This window comes from Mobula hypostoma, chromosome 5 (genome assembly GCF_963921235.1).
Source record: "Mobula hypostoma chromosome 5, sMobHyp1.1, whole genome shotgun sequence".
NCBI classification, from domain to species: domain Eukaryota; kingdom Metazoa; phylum Chordata; class Chondrichthyes; order Myliobatiformes; family Myliobatidae; genus Mobula; species Mobula hypostoma.
In genome coordinates, this window is record NC_086101.1 from 32,546,644 (window position 1) to 32,573,455 (window position 26,812).

At 43.9% G+C, this 26,812-nt stretch overlaps 1 protein-coding gene across 8 annotated transcripts in view; it reads right to left on the reverse strand.

Annotated features, from left to right (window-relative positions):
• atp11a (ATPase phospholipid transporting 11A) overlaps positions 1-26,812 on the reverse strand; it is a 172,343-nt gene that overhangs the window by 24,026 nt on the left and 121,505 nt on the right. For all 8 annotated transcript variants that reach the window (XR_010018007.1, XM_063048311.1, XM_063048310.1 and 5 more), the window contains 6 exons: positions 24,141-24,286; positions 22,169-22,228; positions 18,198-18,325; positions 14,568-14,703; positions 6,822-6,887; positions 1,250-1,353 (listed from right to left, as the gene is read on the reverse strand). Coding sequence is in view for 7 of the 8 variants with exons in the window: in XM_063048311.1 (XP_062904381.1) it covers positions 1,250-1,353; positions 6,822-6,887; positions 14,568-14,703; positions 18,198-18,325; positions 22,169-22,228; positions 24,141-24,286 (640 nt within the window). In the remaining variant the exon portion in view is untranslated. The remainder of the gene's footprint in view (positions 1-1,249; positions 1,354-6,821; positions 6,888-14,567; positions 14,704-18,197; positions 18,326-22,168; positions 22,229-24,140; positions 24,287-26,812) is intronic.

The following is a 26,812-nucleotide window of genomic DNA, read 5'->3' on the forward strand; positions in this document are numbered from 1 at the left end:
CTACCCCTCTGCCATCAGATTTCTGAAAGGTCCATGAACACAATCTCATTATTACTTTTCTTTCCACTATTTATTTTTGTAACATAGTAATTTTTTTATGTTTTAGACTGTACTGCTGCCACAAAACAACATATTTTATGACATATGTCAACGACAATAAACCTCTTCCTAATGCAGATTATTTCAGACATCTTTTAAAAACTACACAGCAAACGTCTCCTTTATAAGAGTTTATTTGGTAGATCAGAGGTAATTTGTGGGTAGAGAAAGAGTTAATGATAACAAATACTGACCTTTCATTGCAAATAAAATTTAAACTCTGCTTCACTCTCCACAAGTGGTTGGCAGATCATTTTAATACCCTCATAATTTTTGTTTAATTATTAGATTTCCGGCATCTGAAGAATTTTCCCAAAACCTCTTTGTAGTTCCACCTTTTCCGCAATACAAATTTTATAGGAATTTGATATATTGGTGTAGACAGGGACATATCCACTATATTTAATTTAAACATAACTCAATAATACATCAAGGATGTGCTGTTTCAATCACAATGAACTCTAGCACCTTCACATCAAATCATGCTGATTACTAATTTGTATCACGAGGAGCAGAATTGGGCCATTTGGCCCATCAAGTCTGCTCTGTCATTCCAAGGTGGCTGATTTATTTTTAGGCTCAACCCTATTCTCCTGCCTTCTCCCCATAACCTTTGACACCCTTACTAATCATAACAAATCAAACCCCCGCTTTAAATATACCCAATGACTTGGCCTCCACAGCTGTCTGTGGCAATTAATTCCACAGATTTACCACCCTTTGGCTAAAGAAATTCCTCCTCATCTCTCGTCTAAAGGGACCTTATATTTTGAGGTTGTGGCCTCTTGTCCTAAACTCTCCCAATATTGGAAACATCCTCTCCGTGTCCATACTGTCCAGGCCTTTTAATATTCAATAGGTTTCAATGAGATCCGTTCCCCCTTCATCTAAACTCCAGTGATAGCAGGTCCAGGGCCTGCTCATCAAGTGCTCAGCATTCACTAACCCTTTCATTCATGAGATCATTTTCTTGAACCCCTCTGGAAGCCCTCCACTGCCAGCACATCCTTTCCTAGACAAGGGGCCTGAAAAAGCATTGATTCCACAGATAAAAATTTTACAAAATGTATCTTGATTTGTACTTTTCATAATCATAGCAATATTGAGGGAAACATACTGTTCACAGAGTGCTAACATTGAACACACTTACCAGATAATACCTCCCCAGAGCAGAGAAAATATGATGTAAAACCCCAGAGAACCCCAAATCACGAAGTGGTTTATCCATGTCCAGTGATGGGTATCCAGTGCAAGCTGTGAAACCGGTAACATCATCATTTTAATTCTCCAATTATTAGAATACGGAATTAATACCGCTGCAGGAAAGCATGCAACAGCTGAAAAATAAAGCAACTTTGTTTACTATTCAGTTCACAATCACGACCATGGACTTGGAAACCATTGACAAAGTTGTGAAGGTTTCATTCCTCATTCTCCTCATGGCGGACTTGTTACAATCCATGGCAAACCATGAAAATAAAAGAATAAATGTAAAACAGCAACCCAGCACGGATCCGGACACAGCAAAGCTCCTTTCAACCCACAGTTAACCGCGCAAGGTCTTCTATACAACCATCTAATAGCTGGTGTCTAATTTGCGAGGGATGTCAAACAGATGTCAGAAAACAATTGAACAGTTTGCTTAATGAGATATATACGACAGGCAAAAAAAAGGTGTGTATATACGATGCAGATCCCTATTCGTGCATTTGATTTGTGCATTAATGTTATAGTGCTTCTCCCCATTCCTCCTGTTGATGATCACATACAATGCAGATTGGGCTTGATGGGATGACTCCTTTACTCTTTGTTTTCTCCCTTTCCCAGTTCTGACAAAAGGCTTTCAATCTGAAACATTACCCCTGCTTCTCTCTCCACAAATAGTGTTTGACCATCTGAATGTTTACACTGATTTCTGTTTTCATCTCCTCTTTAAGTCAATTGGCATCCTCCCCATGTTTTCTGACTTGTTTTGTACTATCTACATTATTCCCCATCTGCTTATGTCCATTCCTGTATTTGCCATTCTTGTTGAAGGGAGTTCGACTGTGCAATTTGTTGAGTTTTGCTTAGCAAGAGACGGAAATTGGAGTAAGAGTATAAAGGACATAGGTCTCCAGACACACTGGAGTTTCATTTAGCAGGAGGTGGGACTTGGAGTGAGAGCAGAAAGGAATTCAGTCTCGAGACTTGTTCGGTTACACTTTGCAGAAGACTGGACTTAGAGCAACAGGTGCAAAAGTTTCAAGCAGGTAGGACTCAGGACTCGTTCAGTTTCACTTCGTGGCATATTTGCAAATTGTTAATTAGCTAATAGACAGCAGCCAATAAAAAGTTAAGAGTCAAGTAGAATAGCCATTGGAGACGCAAGACTTCAGCATAGTGAGGTAGAACAAGGAAAGGTAAGACAGGGCAGGGCCCAGGCACGGAGACAGGGCAAGGTCTGGGCGTGGAGACTTCAGCATGAAGAGGTGGAGTAAGGTCCAGGTGTGGAGACAAAATAGTGTTTAGGAATTAAAAGCTTCAATAAGAAGGCACAGACAAGGTTTTGGGTGTTTCTGTGCTGAGAGGAAGTGCTAAGGGAGATGGATTGATGCTTAACTGGTGAGTGGGGGCCAAGGTCTCTTTCTTTCTGATTGCCAAGTTAGAGCAGTAAGAATAACAGTCAGGGTAGTGGTGTTCTCCTCTTGCAGGATGTGGGAAATCAGAGAAACCTCCAGAATTCCCGATAACTACACTTTCAAAGTACATCTGACCACAGCATTGGGGAGTTAGATGACCTCTGGATCATGTGGGAGGCTGAGGATTTATAGACCAGGAACTACAACAAGGTAGTCACACCTGGGTTGCAGGATGCAGATAACTGTCAGGAGAGGGAAAATGGAATAGGCATTATGCCTGTTCACATCAATACCCAGTAAACTACTTTGTTGTGGGTGAGAGAATAACCCCTAGCTCTGGCGCTGTGTCTCCTTCTATGGGGAGAGGAGTGTGATATGTGACAGGGGATTCATTAGTTAGGGGAACAGAATGAGATTCTGTGGACAAAAGGTGTCCTGGATGATATGCTGCTCCCAGGGACCAGGATCAAAGATGTCTTGGATCAAGTCCACAGGAGGATGAGTAGCCAGGGGTCATGGGACACACTGATATCAATGACACAGGTGAAAAAAGAGATTGTGTCCTCAAGAGGGAATATAGGGAATGAAGACAAAAGCTTAAAAGCAGAACCTCAAGGGTAGTAATCGCTAGATTGTTGCCTGTGCCACGTGGCAGTGGGAGTAGGAATAGGAAGTATGGCAGACAGATACATAGCTTAAGAACTGGTGTCGGAGGGTTAAGGGGTGGGGGGGGGAGGGTGCAGAAATATCAGATTTGTGGCTCATCGGCATTTCTTCTGGGCAAGGTATGACCTACAATAAGGAGAGTTTGCATTTGAACTTTACATTGGTGAGACCCGGCATAAACTGGGGGATGACTTCGCTCCATCCGCCAAAAATGGAAACTCCTGATGGCTAACCACTTCAGTTCTTATCCCCATTCCCATACTGACTTGGCAGTCCACAGCTTCCTTTTCTGCCATGATGAGGCCACTCTTACAGGGTGGGGGACTTACACCTCATATTCCATTAGGGTACTTCCCAACGTGATGGCATGAACATTGATTTCCCATTCCAGTCATTTTTCTTTTTACCTGCTCCCCTCCCACTTCCATTCCCTACTCTTCTTCTCACCTGCTTATCACCTCCCCCTCAAGCCCCACCTTCTTCCCTTTCTTCCATGGTCTATTCTCCTATCAGATTCCTTCTCTAGCCCCACACATAAAAGTTGCTGGTGGAACGCAGCAGGCCAGGCAGCATCTCTAAGAAGAGGTACGGTCGACATTTCAGGCCGAGACCCTTCCTCAGGAAGAGTGTGTTGCTTGAGATACCAGCATCTGCAGATTTCCTCATGTTTGCCTTCTCTAGCCCTTTAACTTTCCCACCCACCTGGCTTCATCCATCACCTTCGAGCATGTCCTTCTCCCCCCTTCCACCTTTTTATTCTGACGTCTTCCCCCTTCCTTTCCAGTCCTGATGAAGGGTTGAGGCCTGAAGTGCTGACTATTCATTTTCATGGATGCTGCCTGACTGGCTGAGTTCCTCCAGCATTTTGTATGTTTATTTTAATGTGAGAAATATTAAAAATAAAGGTGATGAACTTGGAGCATGGATCAGTACATGAAATTAGTGTTATTACAGAGACTTGGCTGTTGCAAGGGCAGGGTTAGCTGCTTGCTTTTAGATGTTTTACAGGAGACAGGGACAGGGTAAAGTGGGGGAGTGGTATTGCTAATCGGGGATAGTATCACAGCTGCAGGAAGGAAGGACATTATGGAGCTATCAGCTTCTGAGTCAGTGTGTGAGTCGGAAACAGGAAAGGATCAATCACTCAAGGTATACTTTAGGCCCCCAGTAGCCACTGGAACACTGAGGAGCAGATAACTGGGCAGATTTTGGAAAGGTGCAAACACATGGCACACTACAGCACAGTTCATGCCCTTCAGCCATGATGTACCATCCTTTTAACCCACTCTTAGATCAACCTAGCCCTTCCCTCTTACATAGCCCTCCATTTTCTACCATCCATGTGCCTATCTAAGTTTCTTACCTGCCCCTACCACCATCCCCGGCAGGGCAGTAAGTGCACTCACCACTAACACAACAGAGTTGTTGTCATATGCGATTTTAACTTCCCCAACACTGCTTGGCACCTCCTTAGTGCAAAAGGCTTAGATGGGACATAATTAGTGAAGTGTGTCAAGAAGGATTCTTGACATAGTACATTGGCAGGCCAACTAGAGGAGAAACTTTTCTAGAACCGGCACCATGCAGTGAACCTGGTCAGTTAACAGTGGGCAAGCATTTCATAGTGACCACGGTTCCCTGACCTTTAGCATAGCCATGGACAAGAACAGGAACAGAGAAGGTAAGTATTTAATTGGATGGAGGGGCTAATTAGGATGATAATAGGCACATTATTTAGGATGATATTGTGCAGGGAGTGTAAATCAGGCATAAAAAGACGTCCTCAAGGAAATACACGACAGAAATAAGGAGGTTGTATAGGGACCACTTGCATGGGATTATGGATAGGTTTCTCCTGCTTAGAAAGGGGAAGGATGAAGGAATCAGGGTTGTAAAGTGAGGTGGAACATCTAGTCAAGAAGATGAAGGAAGCAAACATTATCAGGGTTCTTGGAAACTGAGAAGAACCAAAGAGTCTGAGGAGAGCTAGACGGGATACGCAAAGGCCCTGGCGATTGAGATTAAGGAACGTATTCTGCCCGGAGGTCAGCAACATGGTATTCTGCAGGTATCTGTTCTGTGCTTTGTGATTTTTATAAAGAACTTGGATAATAATGTTGATGAAAGAAAAATAGAGGGTTATGGGCTGTGTAGGGGACTAGGGTTGGATTGACTGAAGGAGGTTTATATAAGCAGGCCCAACCTTGTGGCTGAAGGACCCATGTCCTGTTTGTTCTATTCAACAGGAACCATCAGATTCTGCAATTTCCACCAACTTTTCACAAGCAGGTGTTGAATTGTGCTCAGGTGGTTGCTGGATGGAAAACTATTTAACTATCTGCCATTAAATATCATCTTCAGCGGCCTCTGTTCTAATCCTATTGGTCCCAGCCAGAATCATGATTGGAATCTAGTGGTCCCTACTTTCCACCCAATCAGTATCTTCTTTCAGAGGATCAACTGCAACCTTTTCCAGCACTTTCAAAACAACAGCACCACCAAGAATCAGTCACCCTCCCCTCTAGTCCTCTTGTGAGGACAGATCTGAGTTAGTGAAGCCTTTCCAAAACACCTCAGCTAGGGTGCTAGTTACAGTTCTGGACATCGCATTTTTAAAAAAAAATTATCAATGGAGGTGGGTGCAAGGGTCAGTCCTTCTGTAATTACACACAGAAATACTACCACAAGCTGATAATGCCCACACTTGTACAGTAAAATAGACATCTTCAAATAGGGCAAAGAATATAAGGGCCTCAGAGGAAGCCTTTCTTAGATGGGGTGTTTTGTTCTGCACAATTCCCAAACTCCATGGTCACTGTCACACTGAAAATATGGATACATACTTGGCATAGTATCAAACACATTCACCATCTGAAACTATTGAATATTGAAAGGCAGAGAGAGTGTGGACATGTACAGGATGTTTCCTATAGCGGGGGAGTCTAGGACCAGAGGGCACAGACTCAGAATAGAAAAAAATGTCCCTCTAGAACAGATGAGGAGGGTGGTGAATTTGTGGAATTCATTGTCACAGACAGCTGTGTAGGACAAGTCATTAGGTGTGTTTAAAGCAGAGGTTGATAGATTCTTGATTAATAAAGGTGTCAAAGGTTATAGGGAGAAGACAAAAGAATGGGGTTGAGAGGGATAATAAATTAGCCATGATGGAATGGTGTAGCCAAATGGCTTAATTTTGCTCCTATGTCTTTATGTAACAAAAGATTACATCAGTAAATATAGGATAAAATTGGAAAGCAATACAAAAGGGAAAGGATTCCAATGTAAAACCTAAATAACCCAGTTACGCTAACCCAATCAATAAAATTTTCAATACAACTGATGTGGATGAAGAATGCATTGCGTTGTCTATAATTGATGCTCCCTCAAAGATCACTGTGCTTCTAGTTTGCGTTGTTAAACATCAGAGGAATGTACCTTAAGAGTTACTGTAAAAACCAGTACAGTGAACACCAGCGTGCCAAAGGTCCAGTTTCCAAACACCTGAAAATAAATTTATACAAAAACACATTTTGAGAATTAAACAGAAATTATTTGAGCTTCAGCAGCATTTTACAATGTAAGAGCTGGACTGGAGGAACTTGACAGCTTTCCGTTTCAATAGATGCTAAAACCTTGCTGAGTTCTTCCAGCATTTGTTTGATCCATCTGCAGTTGTTTTGCTTTCCGAGGCCCGAAGGATTCCAGATGGCTACCTGGGACAGTAATATTAGGGTGGTGAGCAGATAACCCATCTAAGACAACGGGACACTGGAGTCTGGCCTTGAAAAAGGGTGTCGGGAGGTCAGCCATCAGTAGCTGTTCCCGCTCTGGGTTGAGTGAGGCTTCCATATGTACCCAGTTGGGGTAAAAAGACATATTCATTACCCTGTATAAAACTGGTACAAATAACATCTGCATCTCTTTAAGTTCACTGCACAAGGACGCTGGATTGCCAAACTAATTGCATAGAAATATTGCTAGAGCATCTCAAACCTGTAGAGATGGAAACCAAAAGGAAGCTGTCACTTTGCTGGGATGTTTGCAGATCTAGTAGGTGATAGAGTTATTAGAAAGATGTAATAAAAACAGGATCATCATATTGAGAGATTTCAATTTCCCAAATAGTAACTACAGGATTACCTTAACTTTATAGGCTCAGATGACTGGAATTATTATTTTTACTAGGTGCATCCCAGACAGTTTCCTGATGAAGTATACCAATAAATCAATGAGAGAAATATCAAGGGAATTTGAGGGCAGGATAAAGATATAAATTATATGTCAGTTATAGGGAATGAATGACAGGGAGATCTGTTAAGAGAAAGTGGGGTTTATTGTCATATGCACAAGTACACAGTCTGCTTCAAGTAAGTACCGAACATGTAAGGAGGTGCCAAGAAAGAAAATTAGGGAGATGAAGATTCACTATGGATATTAAGTGCAAAAGGAAAACCAGGGAACATAGGGTCCCATTAGAGAATACAGGGACAATCCATGTGTAGAACAAGGTGGTCTGGTGAGCTCCTAAATGAATTTTCATCAGTTTTCAAATAGAAACAATTCTTGTCGTTGAAAATCTGGTGAAAGGAAGGCAAAAGCCTGCTGCAGATCTCCATAAGAAGGTACTTGATGCTTTGGCAGACTTAGACGTGAATAACTTCCCTGGACCAGATGGGATATATCACAGGCTACTCTGCGAGAGGGGCGGGCAATGGACTTTCTGGGACTCGGATAGATTTTTACATCTTTTTTAGTTACAAGCGAGTTACAAGTAACTGGAGGATGGCAATGTGGTTCTAGTTTTCAATAAATGTATCATGGAAACGCCTTGTAATGACAGACAGTGACCGGAAAGATCCCAGAAAATATTCTCATCGCTTGGAAAGACTAATCAGCAACAGCCAACATGTTTTGTCAAGGATAGATACTGTCTGACTCATTTGTCTGAATCTTTTGTTTTATTTAGAGATACAGCATGTTAACAGGCCTTCTGGCCCATCAAGCCTGTGCTGCCCAATTACACCCATGTGACCAATTAAACTGCAAACCTGCGGACCTTTGGAACGTGGGAGGAAACTGGAGCACCTGGAGGAAACTTGTACAGTCAAGGGGAGACTGTACCATCTCCTGATAGACCACGGCAGAATTGAAACCAGGTTGTTGGCACTGTGATAGTGTTACACTTACCACTATGCTACTGAAGTGTAAGGATGTGGGCAGCGTATCAAACATGATTTACGTGGACTTAGTAAAACCTTTGACAAAGCCTCATCATGGGAGAGCTGTTTTGAAAGGTTAGCCCCATGGAATCTAGAGCCAATTGAGTCCTACCAAAGGGTTTCAGCCTGAAATGTTGACTGTACTCTTTTCCCAGATGCTGCCTGGCCTGCTGAGTTCCTCCAGCATTTTGTGTATGTTGCTCAGATTTCCAGCATCTGCAGATTTTCTCTTGTTTGTGACAAATAGATCCAAGATTACATTGGCAATATGAGAATGAAGGTAAAGGGTTACTTTGGCTATTAGATAAATATGACTTGTGGTATTCATATACTGAACAGAAAATGTGGCGATAGCTTTAGAGGGAAACAACACAAACAAGGGTTTATACAGGTTGGAAATCAGATGCCAGATTATAAAAACAATGAGATTAAAAATTGGAATTTTGAAGAGGGCATGAAAACAGGTGTGTTGAAAGGGAGAATTAAGCAATTATACAACAATAGCAGGGACACAAGAGACTACAGATCTTGGAAACATGGGTCAACTCACTAAATGTTGGAGAAACTCAGTGGATCAGGCAACATCTCAGGAGGGAAGTGAACAGTGGATGTTTCAGGTCTACACCCTAGACCAGACATTGTATTAAAATAGAGGTGAGGGATGGGCTGGAGCAAGAGCTGGTGGGTGATAGGTGGATCCAGGTGAGGGATGAGGTGGATCCAGAGCTGGTGGGTGATAGGTGGATCCAGGTGAGGGATGGACTGCAGCAAGAGCTGGTGGGTGATAGGTGGATCCAGGTGAGGGATGGGGTGGAGCCAGAGCTGGTGGGTGATACGTGGATCCAGGTGAGGGATGGGGTGGAGCAAGAGCTGGTTGGTGATAGGTGGATCCAGGTGAGGGATGAGGTGGATCCAGAGCTGGTGGGTGATACGTGGATCCAGGTGAGGGATGGGGTGGATCCAGAGCTGGTTGGTGATAGGTGGATCCAGGTGAGGGATGAGGTGGATCCAGAGCTGGTTGGTGATAGTTGAATCCAGGTGAGGGATGGGGTGGATCCAGAGCTGGTTGGTGATAGGTGGATCCAGGTGAGGGATGAGGTGGATCCAGAGCTGGTGGGTGATAGGTGGATCCAGGTGAGGGATGAGGTGGATCCAGAGCTGGTGGGTGATACGTGGATCCAGGTGAGGGATGGGGTGGAGCAAGAGCTGGTGGGTGATAGATGGATCCAGAGCTGGTGGGTGATACGTGGATCCAGATGAGGGATGGGGTGGATCCAGAGCTGGTTGGTGATAGGTGGATCCAGGTGAGGGATGGGGTGGATCCAGAGCTGGTGGGTGATAGGTGGATCCAGGTGAGGGATGAGGTGGATACAGAGCTGGTGGGTGATAGGTGGATCCAGGTGAGGGATGGGGTGGAGCAAGAGCTGGTGGGTGATAGGTGGATCCAGGTGAGGGATGGGGTGGATCCAGAGCTGGTTGGTGATAGGTGGATCCAGGTGAGAGATGAGGTGGATCCAGAGCTGGTGAGTGATAGTTGGATCCAGGTGAGGGATGGGGTGGATCCAGAGCTGGTGGGTGATACGTGGATCCAGGTGAGGGATGGGGTGGATCCAGAGCTGGTTGGTGATAGGTGGATCCAGGTGAGGGATGGGGTGGATCCAGAGCTGGTGGGTGATAGGTGGATCCAGGTGAGGGATGAGGTGGATCCAGAGCTGGTGGGTGATAGGTGGATCCAGGTGAGGGATGAGGTGGATCCAGAGCTGGTGGGTGATACGTGGATCCAGGTGAGGGATGGGGTGGATCCAGAGCTGGTTGGTGATACGTGGATCCAGGTGAGGGATGGGGTGGATCCAGAGCTGGTTGGTGATAGGTGGATCCAGGTGAGGGATGGAGTGGATCCAGAGCTGGTGGGTGATACGTGGATCCAGGTGAGGGATGAGGTGGATCCAGAGCTGGTTGGTGATAGTTGGATCCAGGTGAGGGATGGGGTGGATCCAGAGCTGGTTGGTGATAGGTGGATCGAGGTGAGGGATGAGGTGGATCCAGAGCTGGTGGGTGATAGGTGGATCCAGGTGAGGGATGAAGTGGATCCAGAGCTGGTGGGTGATACGTGGATCCAGGTGAGGGATGGGGTGGATCCAGAGCTGGTGGGTGATACGTGGATCCAGGTGAGGGATGAGGTGGATCCAGACCTGGTTGGTGATAGTTGGATCCAGGTGAGGGATGGGGTGGATCCAGAGCTGGTTGGTGATAGGTGGATCCAGGTGAGGGATGAGGTGGATCCAGAGCTGGTGGGTGATAGGTGGATCCAGGTGAGGGATGAGGTGGATCCAGAGCTGGTGGGTGATAGGTGGATCCAGGTGAGGGATGGGGTGGATCCAGAGCTGGTGGGTGATACGTGGATCCAGGTGAGGGATGGGGTGGATCCAGAGCTGGTTGGTGATAGGTGGATCCAGGTGAGGGATGGGGTGGATCCAGAGCTGGTGGGTGATAGGTGGATCCAGGTGAGGGATGAGGTGGATCCAGAGCTGGTGGGTGATAGGTGGATCCAGGTGAGGGATGGGGTGGAGCAAGAGCTGGTGGGTGATAGATGGATCCAGAGCTGGTGGGTGATAGGTGGATCCAGGTGAGGGATGGACTGCAGCAGGAGCTGGTGGGTGATAGGTGGATCCAGGTGAGGGATGAGGTGGATCCAGAGCTGGTGAGTGATAGTTGGATCTAGGTGAGGGATGGCGTGGATCCAGAGCTGGTGGGTGATACGTGGATCCAGGTGAGGGATGGGGTGGATCCAGAGCTGGTTGGTGATAGGTGGATCCAGGTGAGGGATGGGGTGGATCCAGAGCTGGTGGGTGATACGTGGATCCAGGTGAGGGATGAGGTGGATCCAGAGCTGGTGGGTGATAGGTGGATCCAGGTGAGGGATGAGGTGGAGCAAGAGCTGATGGGTGATAGATGGATCTAGAGCTGGTGGGTAATCGTTGGATCCAGGTAAGGGATGAGGTGGATCCAGAGCTGGTGGGTGATAGGTGGATCCAGGTGAGGAATGAGGTGGATCCAGAGCTGGTTGGTGATAGGTGGATCTAGATGAGGGATGAGGTGGAGCAAGAGCTGGTGGGCGATAGATGGATCCAGAGCTGGTAGGTGATAGTTGGAACCAGGTGAGGGATGTGGGAGAGACAATAGGAATGATGTAAGAAGCTAAGCATTGATAGGAGGGACTGATAAAGGGTTGATAATGTGATAAAGGAGAGCGGATGATGGAATAAACAAGAAGTAAGGAAGGGAACTGGAGCGAGGTAGGTGTGGGTCATGGGCAGATCAAGAGGGAGAGGAAAGAAGGGGTGATGGGGCCAGTGGGTTAAGGGGAAAGGGGGTGCGGGAGAGAAGAGTAGTAGGTCAGGATATTTTATTGTTTGATTTCACCTTCAGTTTTCAGTAATTGAGTTTCAGCCACAGTGTTGGCGCGTGGCCAAGTGGTTAAGGCGCCGGTCTAGTGATCTGAAGGTCACTAGTTCGAGCCTCAGCTGAGGCAGCGTGTTGTGTCCTTGAGCAAGGCACTTAACCACACATTGCTCTGCAACGACACCGGTGCCAAGCTGTATCCGCCCTAGTGCCTTTCCCTTGGACAACATCGGTGGCATGGAGAGAGGAGACTTGCAGCATGGGCAACTGCCGGTCTTCCATACAACCTTGCCCAGGCCTGCGCCCTGAAAACCTTCCAGGGCACAAATCTATGGTCTCACGAGACTACCAGATGCCTATATGAACATACTGCAAAGCATTCTACTTTTTAAGCTGCTTTTCATTGCAACAATATTTATTCTGGAACTGCAATAGGGCAGGGCAGCCAAGTAATTTTCCTCACCAATTCTCTTCACTCTTCACCCAGATCAGTAGTCAGCAAAAGTGTTACCTTGTGCAGAAAATTACGCTATGCCAAAATAAGCTCACATGGAGATGCTGGGAAACAGGAGGCAAGCTAATGACGTTCTGTTGTTTAAGGAAGGCTCTAACGATAAGCTTTAAATTATAGGACGATGAGTCAGATGTCAACTCTGCCACGGATGGCCCCAAGCCCAGCTGTAAGAGAAGGGCCAGCCCAGCTATCACCCCGTGCCACAGAAATGCTAAGTGAAGCTCCGAAGGTCTCATCCCTGAGAGAAAGAAGTGGACTATACCTGGGAAAACTTGACAGACTGAGGACTCTGGCAGCCTATGCTGAAGAGCCAGATGACGGTTTTGGGTAAATTATTGAAGGGTCAGGATATATCAGTATTTGGATAGACAGACCCTCATTGGTCATGGTCAATAGGGCTTTGTGCATGTCTAACCAGTATTAGTTCTTTTTTGAGGTACCAAGAAGGTTGATGAAGGAGAGGTGGTGCATGTTGTCTACATGGACTTCAGCAAGGCCTTTGAAAAGTTTCCACATGGGAGGTACGTCAAGTAGGTTCACCTTGTTCAATTCAGGACAAGGTGGTAAATGGGATCCACATCAGCTTCACAGTTGAACCCGACAGAGTGGTTGCAGATGGTTGCCTTTCCAACAGGAGGCCTGTGACTAGTAGTGTGTTGCACAGATTGATGTAATTTATCATCTATATCAATGACCTGGATGATAATGTGGTTAACCGGATCAGCAAATTTGTGGATGACACCAAGATTGGGGGCTGTAGAGGATGACGAGGAAAGCTATCAAAGCTCGTGGCAGAATCTGGAAAAATGAGCTGAGAAATGGCAGGTGTAATTTAACAGAGGTGTTTCACTTTAGGAGGACAAACCAGGGTAGGACTTGCACATTGAATGGTAGATTTCTGAGGTGAATGCCTGATATGAGGTAGAACAAAGGGACCTTGAAATACAGTTGCCTAATTTCTTGAGGCCACAGGTAGATTGGGTCATAAAGAGACTTTGGCAAATGGGCCTTCATAAATCAGATTATTGTGGACAGAAGTTGTGGTGTTATGCAAAAGTTGTGCAAGGCATTGGTGAGAACAAATTTTGGAGTATTTAATACGTCACCTACCTACAAGACAGGTGTCAATAAGCTTCAAAGAATGTGGAGAAAGTTTACAAGGATGTTTCTAGGATTTGAGGTCCTGAGTTAAACAAATCACTTGAATAGGCTAGTGATTTATTCACTGGAGCTCCGGAGAATGAGGGGAGAGCTTAGAGGTACACAAAATTGAGGGGTATAGCTCGGGTGAATACAGGTAGGCATTGAGCGAGACTACAACTAGAGGACATGGGTTAAGGGTGAAAGGTGAAATATTTCAGCAGAAACTGAGGGGGAAGTCACTCAGAATAGTGCGAGTGTGGAACAAGCTGTCAGGAGGCGTGATATATGCAGATTCAATTGCAACATTTAAGAGAAGTTTGAAGACAGGTGAATGGATGAGGAGTATGGAGGGTTGTGGTCTGGGTGCAGGTAGAGGTAGATAGGACTAAGCAGATCAGGCCAGAATGGATAAGATGGGCTGAAGGGCCTGTTCTGTGCTGTAGTGCCCTACAGTATAACTCAGCACATTAACCAATCATTTACTGCCTTAGAGAAACAGATATTACATCAGTCAACAATTGTTCTATGTTGCCCAAAATAAGAGAAATCCCAGATGAATGAGAAATTAATCTTACCATGTTCAAATTGGCCCTCATTAGCTGGCATTAGAAAGAGAGGCAAATGGTAAAAAGCCAAAAACAAAAGAGAAAATTAAGTCAATCGGATTTTAAAAAAATACAGAACTGAAGGAAATCAGAAGAAATACCAAAAAAATTGGTAAACTAACAAAAAAAATGGAGAGCAAATGATGAACTACATTATTAAAGCATCTTTCAACAGACAAGCAACAGAATAAAGTGTAAAGTTAAATACATCTTTAAAAGACTGAGATGAAATATTAAAGATGCAGGTGCTACTCAATGCAAAATAATGTTGGTAGGTTATTGTGGTAGTATAACTAACCTTCCCATTGCTGGTCATCATTGAGTGGTCAAATAGAAAATAAGTACCAAAGAAAAATGCCACAGCGTCAAACACTCCCAGGAACGTCCAGTAAAGGAAAGGCTTCCAACATAACAAGGAGTTTTTGGCAATATCCCTGGTGATTGAGGAAAAATAACATTGGAATTGAGTTGTGCATTTTAATGCTATTTATAAAACATTCAATTTAAAAATACTCTTCAATCACAAAATATCCACTCACCTCTTCGTTCTTGTGAGGTAAAAGAAAACACATTGCACTTCCTTCTAAATCTACCCTCTATGCCCAGTGCACTTCTCTTAATGGAATATAGCAAGTCTAAAGTTTGCTGATCTCTTAACAACATCTTATGCTTTAAAATTCACAATTCAAATTTACTAAAACATAAATATCAACTTCCCTTAATCTTTTTAAGTCTTGCTACTGCTGTAGATTTTTTTTACAAAATATTTTCATTTACATTTTATTACAAGGTGGAATATTCCATTTCTTTAGTACTGTACTGGCAATATGCAAATGTGTACATGTTGTTTGTATACTGTACTTAATGTAGATATTACTGTTTATTTTGTAATGATTGTAACTGTATTGTGGGGTGCATCATATTCTGATTCAGAAGGCAAGTTAACTTTGTGGGTAATTGAAGATGGTACGTCCTAGTGTTAAAAAAAGGAGCTGATTGCCCCATTTGGGGAGAGAGATGGAGGCTGCCAGGAGTTCACGTTGGACAAGAATAAGTACAGAGCTATTACTGTGTTTTCTGGTAGATATCTTTTTGTAAATAGTGGCATTATTTTTGCTTACTTTTACAAGTTTGATTTTTGACACACCTAATAAACACCTTTGCACTAAAGTGCTAAGCCATGCCAGCCAGTTTTCCTTTAGTCATAGATCACATGAAAAGACTGGTAAAGACAAATGTAGGTCCCCTGCAGACAGAAACAGGTGAATTGATTATGGGGAGCAAGGACATGGCAGACCAATTGAATAATTACTTTGGTTCTGTCTTCACTAAGGAGGACATAAATAATCTTCCAGAAATAGTAAGGGACAGATGGAGGAACTGAGCGAAATACATGTTAATAGGGAAGTGGTGTTAGGTAAATTGAAGGGATTGAAGGCAGATAAATCCCCAGGGCCAGAGGGTCTGCATCCTAGAGTGCTTAAGGAAGTAGCCCAAGAAATAGTGGATGCATTAGTGATAATTTTTCAAAACTTGTTAGATTCTGGACTAGTTCCTGAGGATTGGAGGGTGGCTAATGTAACCCCACTTTTTAAAAAAGGAGGGAGAGAGAAACCAGGGAATTATAGACCGGTTAGCCTAACGTCGGTGGTGGGGAAACTGCTGGAGTCAGTTATCAAGGATGTGATAACAGCACATTTGGAAAGCGGTGAAATGATCGGACAAAGTCAGCATGGATTTGTGAAAGGAAAATCATGTCTGACGAATCTCATAGAATTTTTTGAGGATGTAACTAGTAGAGTGGATAGGGGAGAACCAGTGGATGTGGTATATTTGGATTTTCAAAAGGCTTTTGACAAGGTCCCACACAGGAGATTAGTGTGCAAACTTAAAGCACACGGTATTGGGGGTAAGGTATTGGTGTGGGTGGAGAATTGGTTAGCAGACAGGAAGCAAAGAGTGGGAATAAACGGGACCTTTTCAGAATGGCAGGCGGTGACTAGTGGGGTACCGCAAGGCTCAGTGCTGGGACCCCAGTTGTTTACAATATATATTAATGACTTGGATGAGGGAATTAAATGCAGCATCTCCAAGTTTGCGGATGACACGAAGCTGGGTGGCAGTGTTAGCTGTGAGGAGGATGCTAAGAGGATGCAGGGTGACTTGGATAGGTTGGGTGAGTGGGCAAATTCATGGCAGATGCAATTTAATGTGGATAAATGTGAAGTTATCCACTTTGGTGGCAAAAATAGGAAAACAGATTATTATCTGAATGGTGGCCGATTAGGAAAAGGGGAGGTGCAATGAGACCTGGCTGTCATTATACACCAGTCATTGAAAGTGGGCATGCAGGTACAGCAGGCGGTGAAAAAGGCGAATGGTATGCTGGCATTCATAGCGAGAGGATTCGAGTACAGGAGCAGGGAGGTACTACTGCAGTTGTACAAGGCCTTGGTGAGACCACACCTGGAGTATTGTGTGCAGTTTCAGTCCCCTAATCTGAGGAAAGACATCTTTGCCATAGAGGGAGTACAAAGAAGGTTCACCAGATTGATTCCTGGGATGGCAGGACTTTCATATGAAGAAAGACTGGATGAACTGGGCTTGTACTCGTTGGAATTTAGAAGATTGAGGGGGGATCTGATTGAAACGTATAAGATCCTAAAGGGATTGGACAGGCTAGATGCAGGAAGATTGTTCCCGATGTTGGGGAAGTCCAGAACGAGGGGCCACAATTTGAGGATAGAGGGGAAGCCTTTTAGGACCGAGATTAGGAAAAACTTCTTCACACAGAGAGTGGTGAACCTGTGGAATTCTCTGCCACAGGAAACAGTTGAGGCCAGTTCATTGGCTATATTTAAGAGGGAGTTAGATATGGCCCTTGTGGCTACGGGGATCAGGGGGTATGGAGGGAAGGCTGGGGCGGGGTTCTGAGTTGGATGATCAGCCATGATCATAATAAATGGCGGTGCAGGCTCAAAGGGCCGAATGGCCTACTCCTGCACTTATTTTCTACATATTTAACAGAATGGCAGATGGAATTTAATTCCGACAAGTGTGAAGTGTAGTTTTTGGCAAGTAAACCCCGGGCAGGACATAAAGAGTGAATGGCAGGGCCTTCGAGAACAGAGACACCTAGAGGTACGAGTGCGTATTTCCTTGAGAGTGGTGACACAGGTAGACAGGGTGGTAAGGAAGGGGTTTGGCATGCTTGTTTTCATCAGTCAGGACACCATGTTACAACTATCAAGGAGTTGGTGAGGCTGCGCTTGGAGTATTGGTGTGCAGTTCTGGTCACTGAACTGTAGGAAGGATGTCATTAAGCTGTAGAGGGCAGAAAAGATTCACACGGATGCTTCTGGAACGACAGATAGGCTGGATAGGCTGAGACTTTTCCTGGAGTGTAGAAGGCTGAGGGGTTGACTTCATGACTTCACAGAAATACGTAAAATCATGAGGGACATGGATAAGGTGAAGGGTCAGTCCTTTTCCCAGGGTAGGGGAGTCAAAAACTAAGACATAGATTTAAGATGGGAGGGGACATCTTTAGAAGGGTTTTGGGAGTCAAGCTTTTCCGCCCGGTATAGTAGGTACATGGCATGAGCTGCCACAGGAAGCTTCAGAAGTGTGTACAATTACCAAGTTTCAAAGCCATTTCAGAGATACATGGATAGGAAATGTCCAGAGGGATATGAGCTCAATGTAGGTAAGTGGGCCATGTTCAGACAGGCAACTTGACCTTCACCTTTTCCTGCTGTACAACTCTCATTTCATCAAGTACCTCACAGCCCAAATTTATCAGTCTTGTACAGTCAGTCAGAGAAGCTTGCTTAGGAATTCATGCAATTCAGCATCTTTATTTCCATTAGAGAAGTTCCCATAAAAGGCAATGATAACTCGAATTGTGTAGCCGTGTCTCCGAGCTCACCTATACAACGTTGGGTCTCTTTTTAGAGCGTCGATACTGACGTGTTGTTCCATCAGACTATACAGCAGGATAGGGAGAGAGGTGAAGCTGATGTTGTACAATGTAAGATAAGCAGTGTCATACAATGGCTGGAAAAGAAGAAATCCATCATTACTTCCAAAATATCAAAACAAAAAGTTACCCGAACCTCCTGGCATCAAACACTTGGAACTGTAGCCTTCTTTCCAACTTGGTTTTCCTTTCAGTAGAAAGGAGCTGTCTTAGATCTTCATTCAAAGCTTATGGAAAATGGTGTAAGGTTGGATGCATTTTAGCGAAGGTTTACCAGATCAATATCTGTAATGGACAGGCCATGTTATGAGGACAAGTGGATACGTTCAGCCTATATCCACTGGAACTTAGAGGAGTGAGAGGGGGCTTTACTAAAACACAGAAGATACTGAGTGGTCTTCAGAGGGCTGTTGTAAAGAGAATGCTTCCTCTTTTGAAGAGGTCTAGATTAGGGATCACTATTTAGAAATATGGTGCTATCGATTACGATGAGGCAAACTTTTCTTTTTCAGGTTCATGAATGTGTAGATCTTTTGCTCAGAGGATGGTGGAAACAGTGACATTTTTAAGGCATAGCTGGATGGATTCTTGAAAAGGTACTGGGCGAGAGGGTAGATGGGAATGTGAAGCTGTGGTAGCAATCACATCAGCTATGATCTTGCAAGAGAGTGGAGATGGCACAGGGGGGCAAAGGGCCTACTTCACATATATTCATAAGGTATTCTGGATGCAATTCTCTTTTTCCTACCACAGGAAGGATTTAGCTACAACTTATATGGCAAGGGAGAGCTAATTTATTGTGATTTCCAACTGCTTTCAACACAGAAGACAACAGGAAATGGATGCTGATGGAAGAAAAATAAACTACTGAAAGAAAAAGCTTGTATAAATGAAAAAAAAAGAAAAACTCTGGATTTAAGAGTTTTCATTTTAAGATTAGCTGAAGTATTTCACTGAAGATACCTATGAATGCATTGTAATTTGCATGTAAATGAAGCCCACACAATGATGACTTCCTAATTTAAATATTCACTACTTAGGCATGAGACTGGGTGGCTGATGGCTTACACAGACTTAGTGAACCAAAAGGCCTATTTTGTTCTATGACAAAGACGCTTAAACACTGCCAGCTGTTCTATTTAACTAGCAGAGTTATCTCCAAGGTAAAAACATTCTCCATTCCCAACCTATCATCATTGTTAACTGATACTTTTGAGGGTAACCTGGGACTTTCATCCAGTTTGCCCGTAATGATCTTGGGATAACAATCAGTCTAAAAGACTCCTAAACGCCAAGCAGCTAAGATAGAGGTGGGAGGAGAAGATGGCAGCACAACGCAGCGCGCAGCTCTCCAGTGAAATGATATCGTATCTGTTAAATAGGGGCCGTGGACAATTCTGATTTGATGGAGACAGGCGTGAAAGCACAGAGGAACATCTGGAGAAATTTCTGAAATGCCCGGTTCGCTGCCGCTGTTACTGTGTGATCGAGAATCTCCAGAGGGAAGGCCCCAAAATCCCCAGCTCTGCCTGCTGCTGGCGACCGAGGCTGAGGTCGAAGCGTTCGGATAGAGATGGTGCTTGGTACTTGGTGTCGGAGGGCTGATCGGAGGCTCAAAGTTTTCGGACGACTCAGAGTCGGACTGTGCTCGGGCATGGCAAGGAGAGTTTTCTTTCTTCTCCCGTCTGCGTGAGATGTGGGACATTTGAGAGACTTTGAACTTTTTTACTGTGCCCATGGCCTGTTCTTCATCAAGTTATGGTATTGTGCACTGTTGTAACTGTATGTTATAATTATGTGGTTTTGTTAGTTTTTCAGTCTTGGTCTGTCCTGTGTTTCTGTGATATCACACCGGAGGAAATGTATCATTTCTTAATGCATGCATTACTAAATGACAATAAAAGAGGACTGCGTGTCCTCATAATCTAATCTAATCTAATCTTCACTGGAGGGGCGAGTAAGCAGAAGTAACAGCTCAGGCACTGGAAGTGAAAGGCCAGTTAACAACATCAGTTTAAATAGAAACTGCAGAAGCTGGAGATGTTGCAAGCACTCAGAGATCAGATCATCAGGATGGAGAGAAGCCGAATGAACACTTCGGTCAAGGGCCGTTCCTCAGAACTGGGAAAGTGAAAGGATCAGCACCTCCAGTTGCAAAGAGGGGAGGTTAAAGTGAATATCAGTGTCAGGTTCTGTCAAATTTGTCAAGGTAAAAAATTACCTTAAAAACCAATAGTTGGACCAAAATGATGCAGAGGCAAGTTGATACCACAAAAAGGGAAACAAAGGTTTAGAAACATCTGTGAAGAAAAAAAAAAGAGATTTACTTGAAATTTTTGAAGCTCAGTTTATCTCCTGAGAGAGATTATGCACTTAGTTGAGAGATGAGCTGTTCCTTCAGATTAGTCTGAGCGTTGCTGGAGCAAATAGGGGGCCAAACACAGAGCGAGCAGAACAGGAGTGGGAAAGGCAATTAAACAAGTAGATGACTGCAAGCTCAAGCTCACGGTCACTGTTGTGGACTGATCAGAAGTGTTTCTGTGGAGGGGTCCCCAACCTGCTTTTGTTTCTCCGATGTATAAGAGACCATAATACACCAAGCTGGCAGAATTACATGTCAATTCTAATTCTTCAAGAAGGGCTTACAGTACGGTGCAGAAATCTGAGGCACATATACATATATAGCTAGCGTGCCCAAGACTTTTGCATTGCACTGTAGAAATTTTATGTATTGCACTGTACTTCTGCTGCTAAATAAACAAATTTCATGACATATGTGAATTATGATAAATCTGATTCTGATATGGGTCTCTATTGTGGATTGAGAGGGGGAAGTGGGCAGGGAGAGGGGAATCATGGTTGGGGAAAAGGGGGATGGAGAGGGGAGGGAGAACAGAGACATTCTGTAATGATCAATAAACCAATTGATTGGAATCCAATGATCTTGCCTGGTGTCTCAGGGCTGGGCCCGGGCCACCCCCCACCACCCCGGCACTCTTTCTCTGCCACCCGTCCCACACCCCTCTCACGGCACTTCACCCTCACTATTCCCAATATCCTTTGCCTCAACCAGGTTTACAAACTCTCTCTCGTTCCACGTTAACAAATATGTGTCAACCCACGCGTGCTAAAGTCTTAGACGTCCGAGCTATATACATGTGCTTAAGAGAGGGAGGGTGGTTCATAGAGGTGTAGAGATGGCAAAATTAACCAAGGAGTCTCAGAAGGAATGACCTCTGACCTCAACCAGAATCATTGCAGAATAGCATCTAAATTTCTGACCAGGCCTTTTGGGACCGAGTGCCGTGCTTAACCATTTCTTGTAAAGCAGTTTCCTTTTGTTTCCCATCACTGATACGGTTATACCTTTCGATTTTAATGTTTCGAATAGTTTTATTTCTAAGTTGTTACCCTAACAATGTTGGTCTCAACTGCTCATAGGCACTTCCCTAGTTCTCTCCACTCCTTCCCCACTCTACAAACTACAATACACTTTTCATTTTCTTTCAGTTCCGATTGAACTCTTTTCCCCTGTCCACTGATGCAGCTTGACCTGCTGAGTGCTTCCAGCTTTCTCAGTTCATACTTCGGATATTGCTGCCCAGTTATTTTAAAATTGTTCCAGAACTGAGTTGAATTTAGTACATGACCTGAGATCAGTCACGGTTTTTCAGCTCATATGCACCTGTAACTCCCTTTGGACTGAGCCTCGAACACATTCACCTACTGACATGAATCCTCAGCAGAAGTTAGTACCAATCTTACATTAGACTAGGAAAATACTTTCACAAGTTAAGACAAAATTCCACTAGGTGATCTGTGCTCGATATGCCCCTGCTCTGTCTGATCAGTTATGCTCACAACGTCACGGGACTCCAAGCACAGAATGTTACATCGGAGTTATGGAGCAAAGTACTAACCTGCTGAGAAAATCCACAAAAGAATTGGTATAAAAACTGAGGAAATATGAAGCAAACATTCTGCAAAACAACAGAATATGAGATAAGACAAAACATCACAAACAATGGCATCAGAGGGATTGCAAACTCACTTAAGGCAACATTCACTTCCCTCATACAGATGATTTCACGCAAGGTACTGAGAGACTTTGGACTGATAAATGCAATGTAAAAAAAAATAGTTATCGATATGAAGCTCTAAAGGAAACACTGAAAAAATTAGAGCATGTACAAGCAATACTACTGGAGGAAAATGTTAAAGGATTCAAAGTCTAACTGGGAGGATGTGGAAGACCAATTAAATTAAATTCCGGTTAGATGGCAGATACGGTTAATGAATGTTAGTTGACTGCGCATGAATAGGGATACATAATCAAAAAATATTTCACTATTTATTAATGAGATCAATTGAGTGAAACAGGCCACAAGGCAGGAACATCATTTAAGAGGGGTTTCACCATAAAAAGCAGTGGGGCCTAAAATTTTACCCCAGCTTTGAAGTGACTGAACAACAGGGATCGTGTCTTTGACAAATGTTTCACAGGAGTGTATATGCTCCTGGAGGGGGATATTCAGAGTTGGTCAAACAGATAGCTTTCAAGAAGTATCATTCAGGAGAATGGAAAGGTATGAGGGGCAATTTCCAGAGCTGGGCAATGTGTTAATCAGGTGAACACACAAGAAAACAAAAGAGATGAGGCTTGTGCAGCAAAGTTATTGATGGCTTTGAGTTTATGTACTGTGAAACATCGGAAGCTGACCATGAATTCACTGGAATTATCAAATCCAGAAATACCAAAGGTGTGGATGAGGGTGTCAGTGCCAGATAAAGGGAGCCGTTCTGAGTCAGGTATTACTACCACACTGCAGCTTAGTGCCAGCATACGGAAATGCGAATTAAGAGAGGACTATGCATCCCCTCAAATCTGCACGGCCATTGAATAAGTTCATGACTGACTGGACTGTAACATCAACCTTACCTTCCTGTCTCTACCTGATTATCTTTTATCTCTTTGCATATCTAATCTATTTAGTTCTGTCATAAAAATATTCAAGGACTTGCTTCTGAGGAAGTCCCAATGACCCACGATTCTCTAAGAGAATATTTACCTCACCTGTGTCTTAAATGGCATAAATGCTGTTACATGGAAACACTGGCTCCTGGCTCTAGAGTTTCCTACAAGAGGAAACAGCGTCCTTTCACCTAACATATCCAAGCCACAGAACTCAGTGACAGAGTGCAAAGATGATGGCTTCAGCTTTCCCAGTGCTTAATTGAGGGAAATGTATGCTCATCTTGGATGTCGGCCAAGCACTCTTCTGATTGAGTTGTCAAGAGAGGCTAATGCTAGCTTTTGTCAGAATAAGCTGAAATAGGATACTCTGCTTTCAAACAATAATCAGGAAAGGAAAAAGGACTTTGCAAGGAGTGCATGATTCCCTTGTGGCCATTCCCCTCAAAAGCAAAACCACCATGTTAGGTGGATAGGGAAGAATGACCATTCAAGACCAGCAGCAGTAGCCAGGCCTGTGGAAAGGTAACGGCTGACCGGACTCTAATGATAGGAGACTTGATAGTTATGGTGGTGGACAGGAGATTCTGTACCACAGAGGGGACTCTGGAATGGCCGTTTGCCTTCCTGGTACACAGCTCAGAAGCAAGGGAGGGGTTATATTGAGCTTGGAATAGTTAACAAGTTATGGGCCAAGGGGCCTGTACTGTTCTATGTTAGATATCAGTGAACTAAGTGAAAATAGATGGAGTATATTGCTGAAGATGTAATCCCATTCAAAATCTTCACTGCTGTTTCCAACACCATACAAACAATGGTTTATGCAGCATTAATTAGTGATATTATTTTAAAAACAGGCAAAGTTTTAAGGCAATTCATCTTTTTCCTAAAAGGAAGAAATAGATATGAATATAATTCACCTTGTAGAAGAAATACTGGACGAGTTCAGCAATCCGAATATAGTAAAAATGGCCATGGACAAGCAACAGCTTCCTGAGATGTTTGAACTTGGGAATGCAATAGTCACTGTTCCGTGCAGCTTGTCGGCCTTCCTTTCCCAAAATACCTGCGGAAACCAAATGTCGGCTGAGCAGATAGTCAAAGAATAAAAACAATCACAATATAAAATGGGTATTCAAATGATGTGCTTGCTTTCTTGTTTCAATCAACATATCCTCTGCAACACACACAAAATGCTGGAGGATCTCAGCAGGTCAGGCAACATCTATGGAAAAGAGTAAACAGGTTTCAGTGAGATCCCCCTCGTTTTTCTAAACTCCAGCGAGTACAGACCCAGAGCTGTCCAACCCCCTTCATACATTAACCCTTTTATTCCCAGGATAATTCTTGTGACCCTCTTCTGGTCCCTGTCCAATGGTAGCACATCCTTCCTTAGGCAAGAGGCACAAAACTGCTCACGATACTCCAAAATACTATGAGCAACAAAAGAAAATCTGCTGGAGAAACTGAGCAGGTCAGGCAGCCTCTCTGGGGTTGGTGTGACAGGGGTGGGTAGTAGTGGGAAGAAATTGTCACTGTTTCAAGCCAAAACTCTGCATCAGGACTGAGATTGGGGAGGAGGGGTAGCCAGTATAAGGGAGAGTGGAACGCCCACCAATCACCTTGGGCCCCCACAAATGCTGTTTGAACTATTAAGTTTCCTGAGCAGATTGTATGTTGCTCCAGTTTCCAGCATCTGCAAACTCTTGTGCTTCTTTTTAGGAAGGTACTCTCAGTTCAGGTTAAGGTCAATGCCTGATTAAAGCTGTGCTGTGCAATATTGAGCTTGCTGGAACGCATAGGATTCAACTTGTTTATGTACTTAGGCAAAAAATAGACACGTAACAATGAGAGAACCATTCACTAAGGTGGGAAGTAGGCCAATTCATTGCAAAAACATTCAAAAGCACCAAAACCTGCAAATAAGCCCTCTGTTATCACGTTGTACACCGCTGTAGACTGCAGATGTTTTAATTCTGGTTTTGCAAAGTACTTAGTGCAACATTTTTGTTGACAGATTAACTGGCTACTGTAAACTGCACCTAGCCTAGGTGGGTGTCAAGAGAGTTGGATTGTGAGGAGTTGGAGTAAATGGCGATATGAGTGAAAACACAGGATTAGCACAGATGGGCGTTTGACGGTTAGTATGGTCAAAGAACCAGTTTCCATGCTGTATGACTCTGCTCATTAAATACCATCCATATCATGCACTTTCCAAGATATATTAGATGTCCCAGCATTAAAACATGCAAAGCACTTGGTTCTCTAATTAATTCTAGTGCTACTTGAGAAAGGGTTTGGATGGTTAGGTCACAAAGGGAATGGTAATGGAGATGACATCAGTGAAGGAAGCCTTGAGCACCTTGTAGCTAGGGAAAACTACCAATGGCACCAGCTGACACACACGGGAGGATATATAATGAGAAATTAGCAAAACAATGGTGAATTTTTTTTTTTAATTCTGTATCTGTCAAAAATATGAGAAAACCCATGGATCTATCAAGAGTAAGAAATTAAATGAAATTAAGATCTTCAAAAAAAAAAGCACCATAAGTTAGCAAACAACACACACAAAATGCTGGAGGTCAAAGTTCGAAGTAAGTTTATTATCAAAGTTTGTGTATGTCACCATACACTACATTTTCTTGCAGGCATTTACAGAAAAAAATGAAAGTAATAGAATTTCATGGAGAGCTATACATGAACAAAGACCGACAAACCACCAATGTGCAAAAGACAAACTGTGCAAATAAAAATAATACTGAGCACATGAGTTGTAAAGAGCCTTTGAATAGGAGTCTGTAGGGCGTAGAATCAGTTTGATGTAGTGGTGGATGAAGTTATCCGCACTGGTTCAGGGGTCTGATGTTGGGTCAATAAATGGTTCTGAACCTGGTGGTGTGAGACCCAAGGCTCCTGTGCCTCCTGCCCGATGATAGCAGCAAGAAGAGAGCACGACCTAGAATGTGGGGTTCCTTAAAGGTGGATGCTGCTTTCTTGTGGCAGGGCTCCATGTAAATGTAGTCAATGGTGGAGAGGCTCTGCCTATGATGGACTGGACTATATCCACCACTTTTGGTAGTCTTTTCCATTCCTTTGCATTGGTGTTTCCATACCAATCCATGATGCAACCATTCAGGATACTCTCCACTGTGCATCTATAAAAGTTATCAAAGTTCTTGGTGACATTCTGAATCAACACAAACTTCTAAGAAAGTAAAAGCACTGTCATGCTTTCCTTGTGGCGACAAGTAGGTGCTGTTTCCAGGACAGAATCACTGATAGGTAAATGCCAAGGAGTTTAAAGCTACTGACCCTGTCCTCCGCTGTTGCCCTAATGAGGACCTCCAGCTTCTTCTCACAGTAGTTCCCTCCTGATAGACGCACCTGGAGGAAAATGAACAGTTGACATCTTGGGCTGAGAGCCTTAATCAGGACTGGAAAGAGAGAGAGGGCAGATGCTGGAATAAAAGTGTGTGTGTGTGGGGGGAAGAGTCCTGTTTGACTAATACATCAGAGTTCTTTAAGGTCAGCCTGGTTGGAAGCAGAGAGGGTGTTCATCCTTGCCCGAGGTGTCAGGGATGAGGAGGCA